At 35.9% G+C, this 15633-nt stretch overlaps 1 protein-coding gene across 1 annotated transcript; it reads right to left on the reverse strand.

Moving 5' to 3' along the window:
• Window positions 1-2680: 2680 nt before the first annotated feature.
• On the reverse strand, window positions 2681-15390 carry LOC116151440 (large ribosomal subunit protein uL16). Its single transcript, XM_064479214.1, is given in 3 exon segments — window positions 2681-2966; window positions 11315-13388; window positions 13391-15390. Coding segments are annotated over 2 exon segments (504 nt in total). The 5' UTR covers window positions 13575-15390; the 3' UTR covers window positions 2681-2966; window positions 11315-13068.
• Window positions 15391-15633: the final 243 nt, after the last annotated feature.

The following is a 15633-nucleotide window of genomic DNA, read 5'->3' on the forward strand; positions in this document are numbered from 1 at the left end:
GCAGGCTCAATTCCAGACTACCACTATGAAGCCAATGTCACAACAAAGCAAGTCACAGGAATTTTGGGGTTTCCTAGTACATATAAAGTTATAGTTACAATATACAATAGCCTGTTAAGTGCACAATAGCATTATGTCTAAAAAAATACATACCTTAATCAAAAAATACTTTATTGTTAAAAAATGCTAATCATCCACTGAGCTGACAGTGAGCTGCAATCTTTCTGCTGGTGGAGGGTCTTGCCTCCATCTTGGTGGCGGCTGACTGACCAGGGCGGTGGTTGCTGGAAGCTGAGGTGGCTGTGGTAATTTCTAAAAATTAAACATTGAAGTTTGCTGCATCAATTGGCTCTTGCTTTTACAAGTGATTTCCCTCTAATGTGTAATGCTGTTTCATAGCACTCTATCCACAGTAAAACTTTTCAAATCTGGACTCAATTCCCTCAAACCCTACTGCCATTTTGTCAAGTTTATGTCATATTCTAAATCATTTTTGGTCATTTCAACAATCTTCATAACATCTTCACCAGGAGTAGGTTTCATCTCAAGAATCACTTTCTTTGTTCATCCATAAGGAGCAACTCTTCACCCATTCACATTTTATCCTGAGACTGCAGCTAATTCAGTCACATCTTGCTCCACTTCTGATTCTCATTCTCTTGCTATTTCCACCACATCTGTAGTTCATTCCTCCACTGGAGGTTTAAACTCCTCAAAAAGTCATCCAGGAGGATTGGAATCAATGTCTTTCAAACTCTTGTTAATGTTGATTCTTTGACCTCTTCCCACAAGTCACAAATGTTCTTAATGGCATCTAGAATGGGGAACCCTTTCCAGGAGGTTTTCACTTTTCTTGGCACAGATTCATCAGAGGAATCTCTACCTATGGCAGCTGTAGCCTTGCAAAATATATCTTAAATAATAAGACTTGAGAGTTGTAATCAGTCTTTCCATGGACTGCAGAACATATGTTTTGTTAGCAGGCACATAACACCAATCTCCATCAGAGCTCTTGGGTGATCAGTTGCATTGCCAATGAGAAAAATGTTTTAAAAGTAATCTTTTTTTTTTTCCTGAAGTCTCAACTGTGAGCTTAAAATATTCAATAAACCATGTTGTCAATAGATGTGCTCTCATCTAGGCTTTGTTGTTCCATTCATAGAGCACAGGAGAGCAGACTGAACATAATTCTTCAGGTCCTGATGGTTTTCAGAATGGTAAATAAGTACTGGTTTCAACTTAAAGTCACCAGCAATCTTAGACCCGAATGAAAGTCCTAGATGGCATCTTCCAATATAAGGCTGTTTCATCAACACTGAAAATCTATCGTTTAGTGTAGACACCGAAATGAATTCTCTTATTGAGATCTTGAGGCTGACTTGCTGCACTTTCTCCATCAGCCTTTATTGTTTTCCCTTGTACTTTTGTGTTATGGAGATTGTGTCTTTCCTTAAACCTCATCAGCCAACCTCTGCTAGCTTCAGCCTTCTCTTCTGCAGCTTCCTCATCTCTCTCAGCCTTCAGGGAATTAAAGAGAATTAGGGCCTTGCTCTAGATTAGGTTTTGGATTAAGGGAATGCTGTGGCTGTTTAGATCTTTTATCTAGAAAAATAAAGCTTTCTCTGTATCAGCAATTAGCCTGTTTCACTTTCTTATTATTTGTGTATTCACAGAGTAGCACTGTTAATTTCCTTCAAGAACTTTCCTTTGCTCACAATTTGGCTCATTTGCACAAGAGGCCTAGTTTTCAGCCTAACTCAGCTTTAGCGTGTCTTCCTCACTGCACTTAATTGTCTCTAGCTTTTGATTTAAAGTGAAAGACATGCAACTCTTACTTTCACTTGAACACTGGGACCACTGTAGGGTTATTAATTACCCTGATTAAAATATTGTTCTGTATTAAGGAATAGGCAGGCCTGAAGAGAGGGAGAGAGATGGGGGTACGAACATTTGGTGGAGCAGCCAGAACACACAGCCTTTACCGATTTTTTGCCATCTTAAATGGGTGTGGTTTTTGGCACCCCAAAACAATTGCCATAGTAACATCAAGGATTACTGATCACAGATTACCACAAGTATAATATAATGAAAATTTTTGAAATATTGCAAGAATTACTAAAATGTAACACAAAGACATGAAGTGAGCAAATGCTGTTGGAAAAATGGCACCAACAGACTTACTTAACATAGTTGCCACAAACCTTTAATTTGTTTAAAAAAATGCAATATCTGCAAAGCACGATAAAGAAAAGTGCAAAACTAAAACAAGGTGTCCCTGTAGCTTTCAGCATCTCATTCCAGGTTTCTTGAGTCATACATAAGCCCTCTTTGTACTGCTCCTGTGACATTAACATTATCAAAAAAAAGAAAAAAGAAAAAATGCTAAAAGGGCTATAATCTTTGGTCTCAAGTCATCAAAATATTTTAACCAAGTATATAACCAACTCTCAAAGTTTAATTTCCAATACATTAACTATTGGCTGCATGTGACTAGTGAACACTTGAAATGGGACTACCATTACTGAGGAATTGAATTTTTATTTAATTATAATTAATTTTTTCTAAATTTAAAAGCTGAGGCAATGTAAAATATCTATCTACAAAAGAAACATCTATTGTTTTTATCTAGTCAGCATCAACTAACTATTCAACTAAAATGAATTTTCTCTACACATCAATGTAATAATAGAGTAAATCATTTATTGAATTTTTTGCAAAGTACACAAGTTACAGTGATCCCTATGTAAATTATAACTGATAACCAGAGATAATTTTTATTTTAATTTTTATGGAAATTTTTAATTTTAACATATTTTGAATTAAGTTCTTTTCTTTAACTTTTTGTTCTGGGCAAAAGGGGATAGGGTATAACAAAATTTCAAAATTAAAACACAGGCATCCTACCCAAGCAGAATCAAGTGGAGATGCAGTGAAGCTAGCGCTGCCACCGGCACAGTGAAGTGAGACTAGAAGAAAACAATACACCAACTTTAACATGAATAATAATCACAATTAGCTCTGGTAGAGCAAAATTTAAAAACTATTACTTACATAAAAATATTTTAAACAACATGTAGACAATATTAAGAGACATTTTCAGGAAATGCATAGTACATTTTCATAAGAAGTTTCCTAAGTCAAAAGAAAAGCAACAAAATTATTCACCTGAGATCAGAATTAAATGTCCAACAAACATTTTTAAAAGATTTTTAAAGGATCTGAGCTTATTACTCTCGTGAGCTATAGAATGGCATGGATTCTTGCAAAAAGAAAGGGAGGGAGGGAGAGAGAGATGAAAGAAAGAAAGGAAGGATGGAAGGAGGGAAGGAAATAGGGAAGAAATCATATTTAAGTAGAGAGATGGTAAATAAATTATTTCACTTATAGATATTTTATTAGAAAATTATGAGGAATACTAAAACAGATATTATAGAAAAAGTAGAAGGCCTTCAATTAAGCCACCAAACAACTGTCCGTCATATGGAAGACCTGTCTAACAGTATCAAAAATCAGTAGATTCAAAATATGAGAAATTACTTTTCTTTTAGCTTTAGATAAGTCATGTGATACGAGACACTACCAAAGTACAACTTTAGACACATTTTGTTTGAAAGAACTTCCAAACTTAAGAAGAAATGTCAAATATGTACCTTAAAAAAATCAAAATTGTAGCATGGATTATTTTTCACCTTTTAAATGGCCAAAGAATTTCAGCTATATATTAAAATATTAGTTTCCGTCTCAATAGAGAGCTCCAGGCATGTTAGGTTAAAAACCTACACTTATTGGACTTTTAAAAGAAGAAACTGATATTCCTCTTATTGCTCTGCTCCACTGTATGATATACATAGAGTAGATTTTTGAAGGGGCTAGTATAGCTCAGCGATAGAGCGTGTGCCTAGCATGCACAAGGTCCTGGGTTCAGTCCCCAGTGCCATCATAAAAAACAAACAGACATACAAACAAACCTAATTATCTCCCCTTCAAAAGAAAAGAATGAAAAATGTTTGTACTCAGCATTCTAAAGCTATGAAAAGTAGCATGTATTAAGTTGTTAAAACTGATAAGTATGTACCTGAAAATAATAAGAATCCTAGCCAGCTTAAAAAACTACTGAAAAAATAGAAAACAATAAATTTAAGAATCTTGTGTTCCTTGCTCAATGGTTGAGTAGAGGAAGAATTTCACAAAGATTTACTGTATTATTAAGGCTGATCAAGAAAGTTTTTTTTTTTTCAATATTCAATAATCAAAGACAAAACTGGCACTGCTTATGTTTTCTCACTGGTATCTCAGTACAGGTAAACAAGCATGGCCTGAATTACCAAAGAAAGAGAAATTGTACCTAAGACCTAGTTACACAGGTACAGACATTTATGTTGAAATTGAAAGTTTTCATAATTGTGGGAGCCCGTGATTGGGTTAACAAATTGTAACAGATCCCAGCCCCTTATCTCCTTAAAGAAGATGTGCTTAGTAACTGCTTTTAGGTTTTAGCAATGACCCAGGTCCCTGGCTATAAACGCTGGGTGTGCCTGCTGTTAGTCCTCTATCCCCAAAACAGCCTTGGGATGGAATGATAAAAAGCTGCAGACTCAGAAGTGAGAAAGCTGGGTAGCCAATGACTGGAAAGATCTCCTGAGGGGGGCAACCTAAGACAGGCACAGCCACCTGAGTCCAAGTTTTTAAGCAGCTGATTCTCAAATGTTCTGCCCTGATAAGCTGAAAGGCTCAAAACCCACGAACGTGATTCACCAAAAAGGGTCTTCTGACCTTGAGCCCAACACCAACAATAAACAAAGCCTTTGTACTCATTGTGATCCCACCCTGTCCTTCCCTAAATTCCTGCATTCCTCCTTTGACTGTACTCAATTAATGTGGGAGATTTGAGAGGCTTGAGGCTCCCAACTCCCTCTCTTCACTTTTCCACAGAGTCTTGAGTAATTTATTCCATCTCGGTGGGACTTCTGCTGGCCAGAACCCACAACTGGTGACGAACCTACAATAATATGATTTGATAATAAAGATTTTACACTTTTCCCTAACATTAATCAATGTACAGAATATTTTATTTACAATACAGAGTGTTGTAAAAATTGGCTGCAAAAATAATCAGAAATAGTTGAACACTTTGTTGTTTTGATCGAGTTTAAACTTGTTGTTCAACTTATGCAATATCCTTAGGAAATGATGTTAATAACACTAAGTTGACACAAGAATTAGTGAATTTGCTTAATTAGCACAGATTTGAAACTTTTAAACTTTTGCTTCAAATTCAAAAAAAGCATGAACAAGTTTTATCATTATAAACAAAAATAGTAAAAGAAAAATTTTTGGCACTTAATTCAGATATTGAAAAGTATAAGTTTCTTTGGAACAACTTAGTCATGTGAATCTACATTTTCAACGATAAATTGTTTGAAGTCTCAACTAAGATCAAATATTTTTGATGAAAATTTAGTGATCCAATCAAGATGTAAAAGACCTACTAGGTTTCAAGGAATTGGTTTAAAAAAGTAAAATAGATAAATAAGTTTATACTGTATAGCACAGGGAAATATACTCAATAACTTATAGTAGCTCATGGTAAAAAAGAATAAGAAAATGAATATATATATATATATATTCATGTATGACTGAAGAATTGTGCTGTACACCAGAGATCGACATAACATTGTAAACTGACTATACCTCAATTTAAAAAAAAATTACAAAATTTATTTAATAAATATAAAGTGAACACATAGTTCCAAAAACTTGAAAAAGTTTTTAAAAAAATTAAAATATCTCAATCTTTTCATATTGTTTAAATGTTAGAATGATAATATCCTGGATATGTCAGATTAAATAAAATACATTAAAATTATATCTAGCCCTTTTTAACTCTTTTAAATGAGGCTACTAGAAATGTTTAAATAACATATGTGGCTCAAATTTTATTTCTATCACACAGTGCTATTCTACGCAAGAGTAACTAAAGATAAACATAATTAAGTTCTTGCAAGAGGAGCACATGCTTGAGAACATCGCTATCAACTACTAAAAATTTACCCTGTAAGTTCACTTTACAATAGCCCATCTCAGTAACTGCACAACACACAGTGAAGAAGTCTCAGCACCAGAATATAAATTTGCCCAAGAAAGATTCCGTGTTTGCAGATGGATGGGTAAAAACATACAGAAGGAGGCAAACTTCAGTAGTATAATGGCTTAAAGTGTCTTTCATAAAAAACTAAAACATGAAAGACCCATACTCTAGGAAACTAGTTGCAGAATATAACAGAAATGAATTATAAAAACATAACAAGAGTAATAAAATTAGGTGCTTAAAGTAAAGATACAAACTATACAACAGCAAAAAAAAACTATATCTAAATTTTACATCTTTGCTGCAACAGGGATAAGCATCTCATATACTATACTAACGACATCATAAGGGTGGACTCACATGAAAAAATAGAACGGCAAAGCAAAAGTATAGTACTTTTAAAGTAAATGAATGGAGTTGCAAGTTGTTAGAGAACAGAAACAAGTCTTGTGCATTTTCATGCTTCCCTCAGAAGCCCAGGAGTGTACATATCACATAATACTAAAGTTACTTCTTTATAATTTACTAAGTGCAATATTTTAAATGTTTAAAGTTATTCATAATTTTAGTCTTATAAAGAACAAAAAGTTAAAATAACACTTAAAGTGCCTAAATAAGTTTTTTAAAAGTATATAAAACAGCATGAGAAATGTATATTCAAAACAACATAGTACATAAGAATAGACATATACACCAATGAAACAGTACTGAAAGTCCAGACTTTAAGCCATAAATCTATTTTCAAGTGATTTTGATTAGGGTGCCAAGTTCATTCAATAGAGAAAGAAAGGTCTCCTCAACCAATTGTGCTGGAGCAACTGGATTTCCACACATAAAAGAATGAAGTTGACCCCTGCCTCACACCATATACAAAAGTTAACTCAACATGGATCAAAAATCTACATATAAAAGCTAAAATCACAAAACTGTTATGCAAAAACACAGGGGTAAATCTTCATGATCGTGGATTGTCATGATCATGGCAGTAGCTCTTAGATATGACACCAAAGTACAAGCAACAAAAGAAAAAATAGATAAATTGGACTTCATCAAATGTCAAACTTTAAAATAAATAAATAAATAAAACTTTTGTACATCAATATATTATCAATAAAGTAAAAAGTTAACCTACCTAATGGGTGAAAATATTTGTAAGCCATATATCTGATAAGGGTTTAACATCTAAAATATATAAAAAATTTGTATAACACAACAAAAAGGCAAACAAGTTAATTTTAAAATGGGCAAAGGTCTGGAATAGACATTTCTTAAAAGGAGATATATAAATGACCAGAAAGCACATGAAAAAATGCTTAACATCATCAGCCATTAGAGAAATGCAAATGAAAATCACACTGAGACACCACTTTGTGCCTACTGGGGTAGCCATAATTATTTTAAAATTTTAATACTTTTTTTAAAACAAAATATAAGCACTGGCAAGGATATGAAGAAACTGTAGCTTGTTGGTGGTAATAAAAGCAATACATACACTGTGGAAAATTGTTTGGTATTTTCTAAAAAAGATAAAAACAGAATTACTATATGACCCTCAAATTCCATTCCTAGATATATACACAAGATTTGAATAAAGTCTCTAAAAAATATTTATACACCAACATTCATTGCAAGCCTTATTCACAACAGCCAAAAAGTGAAAATAACCCGTGTTCATTAACAAATGAATGGATAAACAAAATATGATATATGCATACAATGGACTGTTATTCAACTATGAAAATGAATGAAGTTCTGACACACATTCTACAACATGGATGGACCTGGAAAACATTATGTTAAGTGAAATAAGCAAGGCAAAAAGGACAAATATTGTATGAGTCTCCACTTGTATGAAATATCTAAAATGAACAAATTCATAGAGACAGAAAGTAAATTTGAGGCTACCAGATTCAAGAGGAGGAGAGAACAGAGAGTTAATCTTCAAAATAACTCACTACCCCTACAAGCTAGGTAAAACAGATAATATAAAACAGCAAACGGATAACTGGCACTCTGTATCTCCACTAGTAATTGGAAACAATTTACAGGAAATGAACACAGCAATGTTTCTCCTGCATCAGGATCACCTGAGGGCTTGATAACCCACACTACCTCCTCTCGGTGTTACCCAAGAAGGCTACATTTCTAACTAGTTCCCACAGGAGGCTGGCACTACTAGTGGTAGGGGACCACACTTTGAGAGCCACTAGTAAAGATAATTTACAGATAAATACAAGATAAATTAATGAAGAGTATGAATGAAATCTGTGGTGCCAAAACAACACAGTCTAAGAACATGGAGTTCTAATGCCTCCCTTAGTTTTAAGTTCAAGTGTCTAGGAACTAATGGCTTGTAAATAATGCTTCATAATTTGTCTTTTCCACCATTCTAGAGACTGCAAATTTGAAGTTACAGTTTTTGACAGGGATCTAATTTATACTGTATATTAAGAGCAAAGATGTGTTTTAGATGATAAATAAGGAGAAAAGGCTGAAATCTTTTGTAGACATTGTAAAGCCTAATCAAAATTGTACTCTGGATAGATGGCCAACCCACCTTGGAAGTGAACCAAGAGAGTACTTAAAGCAAAGTCAAGATTTTTCTTAAGGAAAAAAAATTGAGTCTGCTATACTAAAAATATGGAGAATATAAATATTTCTATACTATAAGCATTGGAAGAAAGCTCTTAGAAAAGTTTTCAAAACTGTTATTATCAAATACTCAATGAAACCAAAGAAAATCTTCAACCATGTTTCCATGAAATAACATATTTGGCACAGTGGAACCTGTGCAGAAATCCTCCCACTTTAATTAGTGCAAGATGAATCTGCTGGGAACTAAACAGAATATACTACAAAGGGAATTACTGGATATAAACTAACTTCTGTTCAACAGAGTTACATGCCCACATCCTCCAAAGTGGTTTTATATTGGAAAGATTTTTAAAAGATGGTGACATACAAGTATGAGGGAAAGAGCATAGAAGAATTCCAATCTTCAATAAAGACAGCTAATTTTCCTTGGTGAAATGGCTAATTCCAGGGCTAGAGCAGAGAATGCACAAGATGAGACTGGGACATCCTGTGGTACTAGAAAGCCAGTCAATCCTCAAAAAGTGATGGGCCAGAAGCCTTCTTGAAGGGGTTCCCTAGGGCCAAACTATAATAATTATAGCACAAAAATAATGATGGTAATAGATTGAATCCATAGAATAAGAATCTGTAAGTACATTTGACATAAGTAAAATAAAAATCCTCAAGGCTATTCTGATATAGATTTAGAAATTGAACACATACCTAAGAAGGAAAGCTTTTCTTTTTTTTTTTTTTGATTGAATATAGATTTATTCAGAGAGATACACTGAATGGCAAGAGAAAGGCCATGAGGTGTGGGGTTTGGGTGCTCAGATTAAAAGTAGGTACACACTCCATAGACAGAATGCGGGCTGTCTCCAAAGAGGGAGAGAGGGGGTGGCTGTGAAGGCGCCATGTTGCTGGTTTTTATGGGCTTGGTGGTGAAAGCTTTTCTTTATAGGAGATCCAACCAGTAAATGCAGAAGGAATGACGGAAACAGAAAATCACCATTTGGCAAACACCACGGTATTAATATCATTTCAGGTAAGAATCATCAATGAAAATAAAAATTAGAGAGTATGATGAAAAACAAGATAATTACCTGGCCACAAAGTGTTTTCCTACAGAACACTTATTAATTACAAAGGAAAAGCACAACTACAGCATACAAGCCCAATTGTATCACCTAAACCAAGTGAACAAGTTAGCATCACTGGTAATTGTACAAATCAGTAGCACGTGCCTCCTAGTAAGCTTAATAACGTCACTTGTAGAGTTCTCTTAACCAAAAATTTTTAACATTCATTGAATCATGGGGAAACCACACAAATCCAAATTGTGGGGCATTCTACAAAATTATTGACCAGTACTCTACAAAGTATAAGAGTCGTGAGAGACAAAGAAAGATTTTGGAATGGTTTCAGATTAAAGAAAACTAAGAGGGGACATGACAACTAAAATGCAACTGCATCAGATCCTGGACAGAGGGAGGACATTACTGAGACAACCGGTGAAAACTGAATACAGCCTGGAGACTAGGTAACAGTACTATATCAGTGTTAGTTTCCTGATTTTGATAACTACACTGTCACTGTGTAAGCTGTTAACATTTGGGGAACCTCGATGAAGATTACATGGGAAAACTTTGCAATATTTTGGTAGTTTTTTCCTGAGTTTGACAAAAATATAAAAGTAAAACCACACACACACACACACACACACACAAAAACAAAGTTAATAAATCAGAATAAAATCTTGCTTTTATATCATATCAAGTTATTTCTTTACCTGTGAAGAAACTATTACTGTTGACCCAGACATTCATTGGGATAATAAAAAAAAATGACATGTGCTAGGGCAGATACTCAAGTTAAGTAACTTAAACTACCATTTCTTCTTGCTAAAGGAACGAGAAAAAGAGAAGCCAAGAAAATCAGAAATAATCTTATATAATTTCTGCCAACATTTTTATAATAGTTTTCAACTGGCTGCAGTATTACCCCCTTAATGACAGTTGAAGATGTTTTGTGAGTCAGTAACTATACACGACTGTAGCACAATGGCATCACAGTGGGGTAGGGGACCAGAAAAGCACGGGGCTCTCTCACCAATGAGTTGTCTTGTCCAAAACAAATACTAATGGCACCCTGACTGACACACACCCCTAGAGGAAGGTGGAGAAGTTGATCGTGGGCAACAGTGAAGAGCTCGTTTGTTACCACTGTCCCAGGTCAGTCTGAGAGGCCCAGATCTGCAGAAACTCCTGCTCAGGAAGGGCCAAGGGCTTGCCATCAGTCACACGCCCCTGCAGGCAATCAGCTGTGACTTTAAACTGAGCTCTCCTGTGCTCCTTGAAGTACGAGGAGGGAAAATGTAAAGCAGAAGACTTTCCTAGCTACAGCAGGTAAGACACTTTCTCAGCACTCATGAGTGAGTAGCATGTACACCAAGATACTCACTGCAGCATTTTTTATACTGAAAAGCACTGGGAACAAGTTAAACATCCAGTAGGTAAGCTATAACATACCTCCACTGTGCCAGGAGAGCTGGGGTAGGTTTAACGGCTCTCTTGTTAGTAAACACTAAGTCACAGGCTGCAGATGTGCTGAATTTCTATCAGAACAAAGAATTTTCATCTTTAAAGGACTCACCTTTCAGATAAGGTTGCATGAGCATATCTGTAGCGCTCAGTTCCTGGAGGTACAGCTCCTGAGTCACAGGGCATCGGCACCTTATTTCAACAGATAATCCAAAAAAGGCTGCATAAATGTACAACTCCCAGCAATGGGGAGAGGGGAGTGAAGGAGCACAGAGAAAGACAGGTCCCTCCTGTAACTGGTCACGCCCAATAAGGGACGAGAGCACAACTACAGCTTTTGTAACTAAAACACATCAGGAAAGCTATGAGCCTGCCCCAAGTTGGTGTTAAGGAGCAATTACAGAAAATACAAAACTGTGGGAGCACAAACTTGGGTTAACAAACTTTGATATTGTAATGATTGTTTAACCAAATCATATTCTCACCTTTATGTAAACACATAAGAAATGTATAATCAAAACCCATGCTTTCTGTGTTTGTCATTATACTGCTCCTTCAAAGCAAAATGTCCAAAAGCACAAAAGACTGAACTCTCGGTACCAGTCACCGCCTTAACTGAGGGACTTCACTCAGCTACCTTGAAGCTGCTGTGCTCGCAGGGACCCGCTACGAACTGTCTCCTCGCCGTGAAAAGCAGAGACATGCTTTGCTCACTTTGCTTAGTTCAAGGTCATAGACTCAGGGCTGCTTCTGCTTATGGAAAACCATAGCTCATCCCTCGCCCTAACCGGCAGGACGTGCTTGGCTTACCAGGCGCAGGTGGATAGTGTAGGTCACTCCTGCTCACAGAAAACTGACTTAGCCCTCAGCTAGGGGCAGCTGGGCTGCTTTGTGTGCTTAGATCATTTCTGATCATAGTATGGAGACTCTGTGGTGGCCTGGGGTTTCATTATCAATTATTCAGAAAACTGCAACCTTGCTCATGATTGTTTGAGGCTTAAAATAACCATTTGTATTATCAATATTGTAACCTTCTAAGTATAAATTAAGATTATAATGTTTTTGTTTTTCATGAACTGAAACTGCTGACCGGCATCCCTGCACATACACCATACCCCTTACTCATTCCTATGATGTATTTCATTTTGATTTATTTTTTGACTATTCTCAATAAATATAAGAGCTTTGGAACAGCTTGGGAGTTAGTCTCTGGCTCCCTCTCACTCTCTTTACCTGATAAAGTCTTGAGAAAATTCACTCTTCTACAGTGGGACTTTTGCTGGAGAAAACCCATGACAAACAGAACTCACACAAAAATATAGTGATCGAGAAAAAAATGAAATTTTCATAGCTGAACTCACTCAGTTCAGTCTAGTAAGAAAGCTAACCTCACAAAGTCCTTTTATATTATCTTTTGTTTAATTTGTAAATTATTTTTTATGTAAAGACTGAAGCAATGAACAGGTGGTGTTGTTGTTTTGACAAATTAGAAATTTGTTGCAACGTAAGTCACCAAATCATGGGGGAGGGTACAGCTCAAGTAGTAAAGTGCAACCCCCAGTGCCGCCTCTAAAAATGAGGAAACCTAGTTACCTCTTCCCACCAAAATAAAAAATACTTATGTAAACCAATAATAAATAAATAAATTTTTAAAAAATCATCAGATCATCCATCCCTCACCAATCTGAAATACTGCCTGTGATAAATACCTATGTATAGTGGGGTCTCTTTTTCAGTAATTTACTCAATTCATCCTAAAGTGTTGTTGTTGTTGTTGTTGTTGTTGTTGTTGTTGTTGTTGTTGTTTTGACAGGAAAGTAGGATTTATTGGTGGTTGTGTGGAAGGAGGGGACAGCACCAAGGCTCTCATGAGTGCAGGGCCTGCCATTTGTCCAGGGGGCCACAATTTGAGATGTAGTTGACCCTGCAGCCATCCGGGATGAGCCACTTTTCTGCCACCATGTTTTCAAATTCATTTGTGTTAAACTTGATAAATCCCTACTTCTTTGAAATGTGGATCTTCTGGTGACCAGGGAACTTGAACTTGGCCCTGTGCACGGCCTCAATCACATGCTCCTTGTTCTGCAGCTTGGTGCCAATGGACATGATGACTTGGCCAATGTGGACCCTGGCCACCATGCCCTGGGGCTTTCCAAAGTCACCCCGCATACCTGTCTGGAGCCTTCAGAGGAAAGCTGTTCATATTCATCTGACACCATTTGGCCACAGAGTGGGAACTCATCCACTTTTGCCTTCTTCCACCCCAGGTCAAAGATGCGGATCTTAGCATCAGGGACACCTCAGCAGAAGCATGGCTGTGGGTGTGGCTTTTTCTTACAGCACTGGTAACACCAGGCGGGGTGGCGGCCCATGGTGACACCAGGATATTCAGTGGTGCACAGAAGGGAAAGAACTAAAGTGTTTCATTTACTATCATCTCATGATACTTTTTTATATCAGAAATAGTCCTTTTTAAGATTGAAAAGCACACCTAGAGGCTTCAGAATGCAAAGCTTCTTAAAGGACTAATCCAGAAAATAAAGTCTGGAATTCTATTATTTCTGTTGAAAAAGAAGTTGGCATGATTTCTCTCTCCTTTTTTTCATCAAATGCAACATGGATACAGCAGGGAGGCCAGGAGCTTGGAAACACCTAGATTAGCATCAGGACCCTGCGCTGGTTGCATGATCCTGGGCAATTACTTAAATTTTCTGATCTTCCATTGTTTTCACCTATAAACAAAGTCCAAACATCTGCACATTGTTTCCTTTTTCCCATTTATATCCCCTTCTCTCTTTTTCTAAGTATAGGTAATCACATTTCAAGTGGATACACATTTTAGAGAAATTATCCTGCAGGAAAAAAAAAGTGAGAATGTTCTCAATGTACTATTCTGAAAAGATTTCTAAGATATACTGTGATTTTTTTTGTCTATATACTATGTTCTATTTTTCCATATAATGGGAGAAAAATGCCACTATACATTTATATCTGTGTGTGTATATGCAAAAAATAGTCGGGAAAATTATTTTTAAGTTTATATAAAAATATTTCCTTTTTAACAATTTCAGACATGTCAAAAAGGGAAAAAGATTGACACTATCTGGATTAAAAAAAAAAAAAAAACAGAAAAACTGAGGCCCCGGAAAAAAATAACCATGCTAATCAGAAAATGAGTGATTTGAATGAGTTCCACATATCAAAGGCTGACTCAAATGAGGTGCTTTTTCACATTATATGAAAATGAATGCCTCTGTTTGACATTATGGTCAAATCCAGAAAAGTTTTTTCTTTGTTTTTCTATAATGTTTCACTTTACTCTGTTCTAATTCTCCAGATTACCTATCTACCTTCAATCTACTCTTTGGTTTGTAAGTAAAGTCTTTATTCTTAAAAATTTAGATCATTTTAAAATGAATTAAATTGATGAAATTATATATATCATTTACATAATCTATATTCATATGTAGCACATATTTTAGAAATAATAAACTACAACACAATGGAAAAGAAGGGTGTAAAGGAAAGTAGCGAAGACTTTTAATGCAAACTAGGCATCTTCTATTTTGTTGTACAAGTAATAGGGAGCCACTGAAAGTTTTGACAAGAATGGGACATAATATGAAGAAAGTAATGTTTTTGAAGAATGAGTGTAATCACAAAAACTAGATTATTCATAATAGCCAAAAATTGGAGAAAATCAAAATGACCATCAACTGAAGAATGAATAAACAAAATGTGGTATCAGCATACAATGGATATTACTCAGACCTAAAAGAATGAAGTACTGATACACAATACAACATAGAAGAACCTTGAACATTATGCTAAGTGAAAAAGGCCAAATATAAAAGGCCATATATTGTATGATTCCACTTATATGAAACGTCCAAAATAGGCAAATTCATAGAAATAGGAAGTAGATTTGTGGTTGCCAGGGAACTGGGAAGAGGGGAGATGGGAAGGGACTGTTAATGGGCTTGGGGTTTCTTCCTGAGGTGATGAGAATGATAAAGCATTCAATAGTAGTGATGGGTGCAAAACTTCATGGATAAACTAAACCCCACTAAAATGTATACTCTGAAAGGGTAAATTTTCTGGCATGTGAATTATATCTCAACAACACAGAAAAGGGGTGTGTGTGTGTGTGTGTGTGTGTGTGTGTGTGTGTGTGTGTGTGTGTGTGTGTGTGTGTGTGTGTGTGTGTGTGTGTGTGTGTGTGTGTGTGTGTGTGTGTGTGTGTGTGTGTGTGTGTGTGTGTGTGTGTGTGTGTGTGTGTGTGTAAAATACTACAGGTAAGAAAAATAGAAAGCAACCATATTGGTTTAGCAATGAATACGTAAAGGCCATCAGGGCTTCTATTGTTAAGCCCATCTAGGGAGAACCATTCAGATAACCAGACTCCACAGAGGACCTCTCACAGGGTCCCCA

This window comes from Camelus dromedarius, chromosome 25, assembly GCF_036321535.1.
Source record: "Camelus dromedarius isolate mCamDro1 chromosome 25, mCamDro1.pat, whole genome shotgun sequence".
NCBI lineage: Eukaryota > Metazoa > Chordata > Mammalia > Artiodactyla > Camelidae > Camelus > Camelus dromedarius.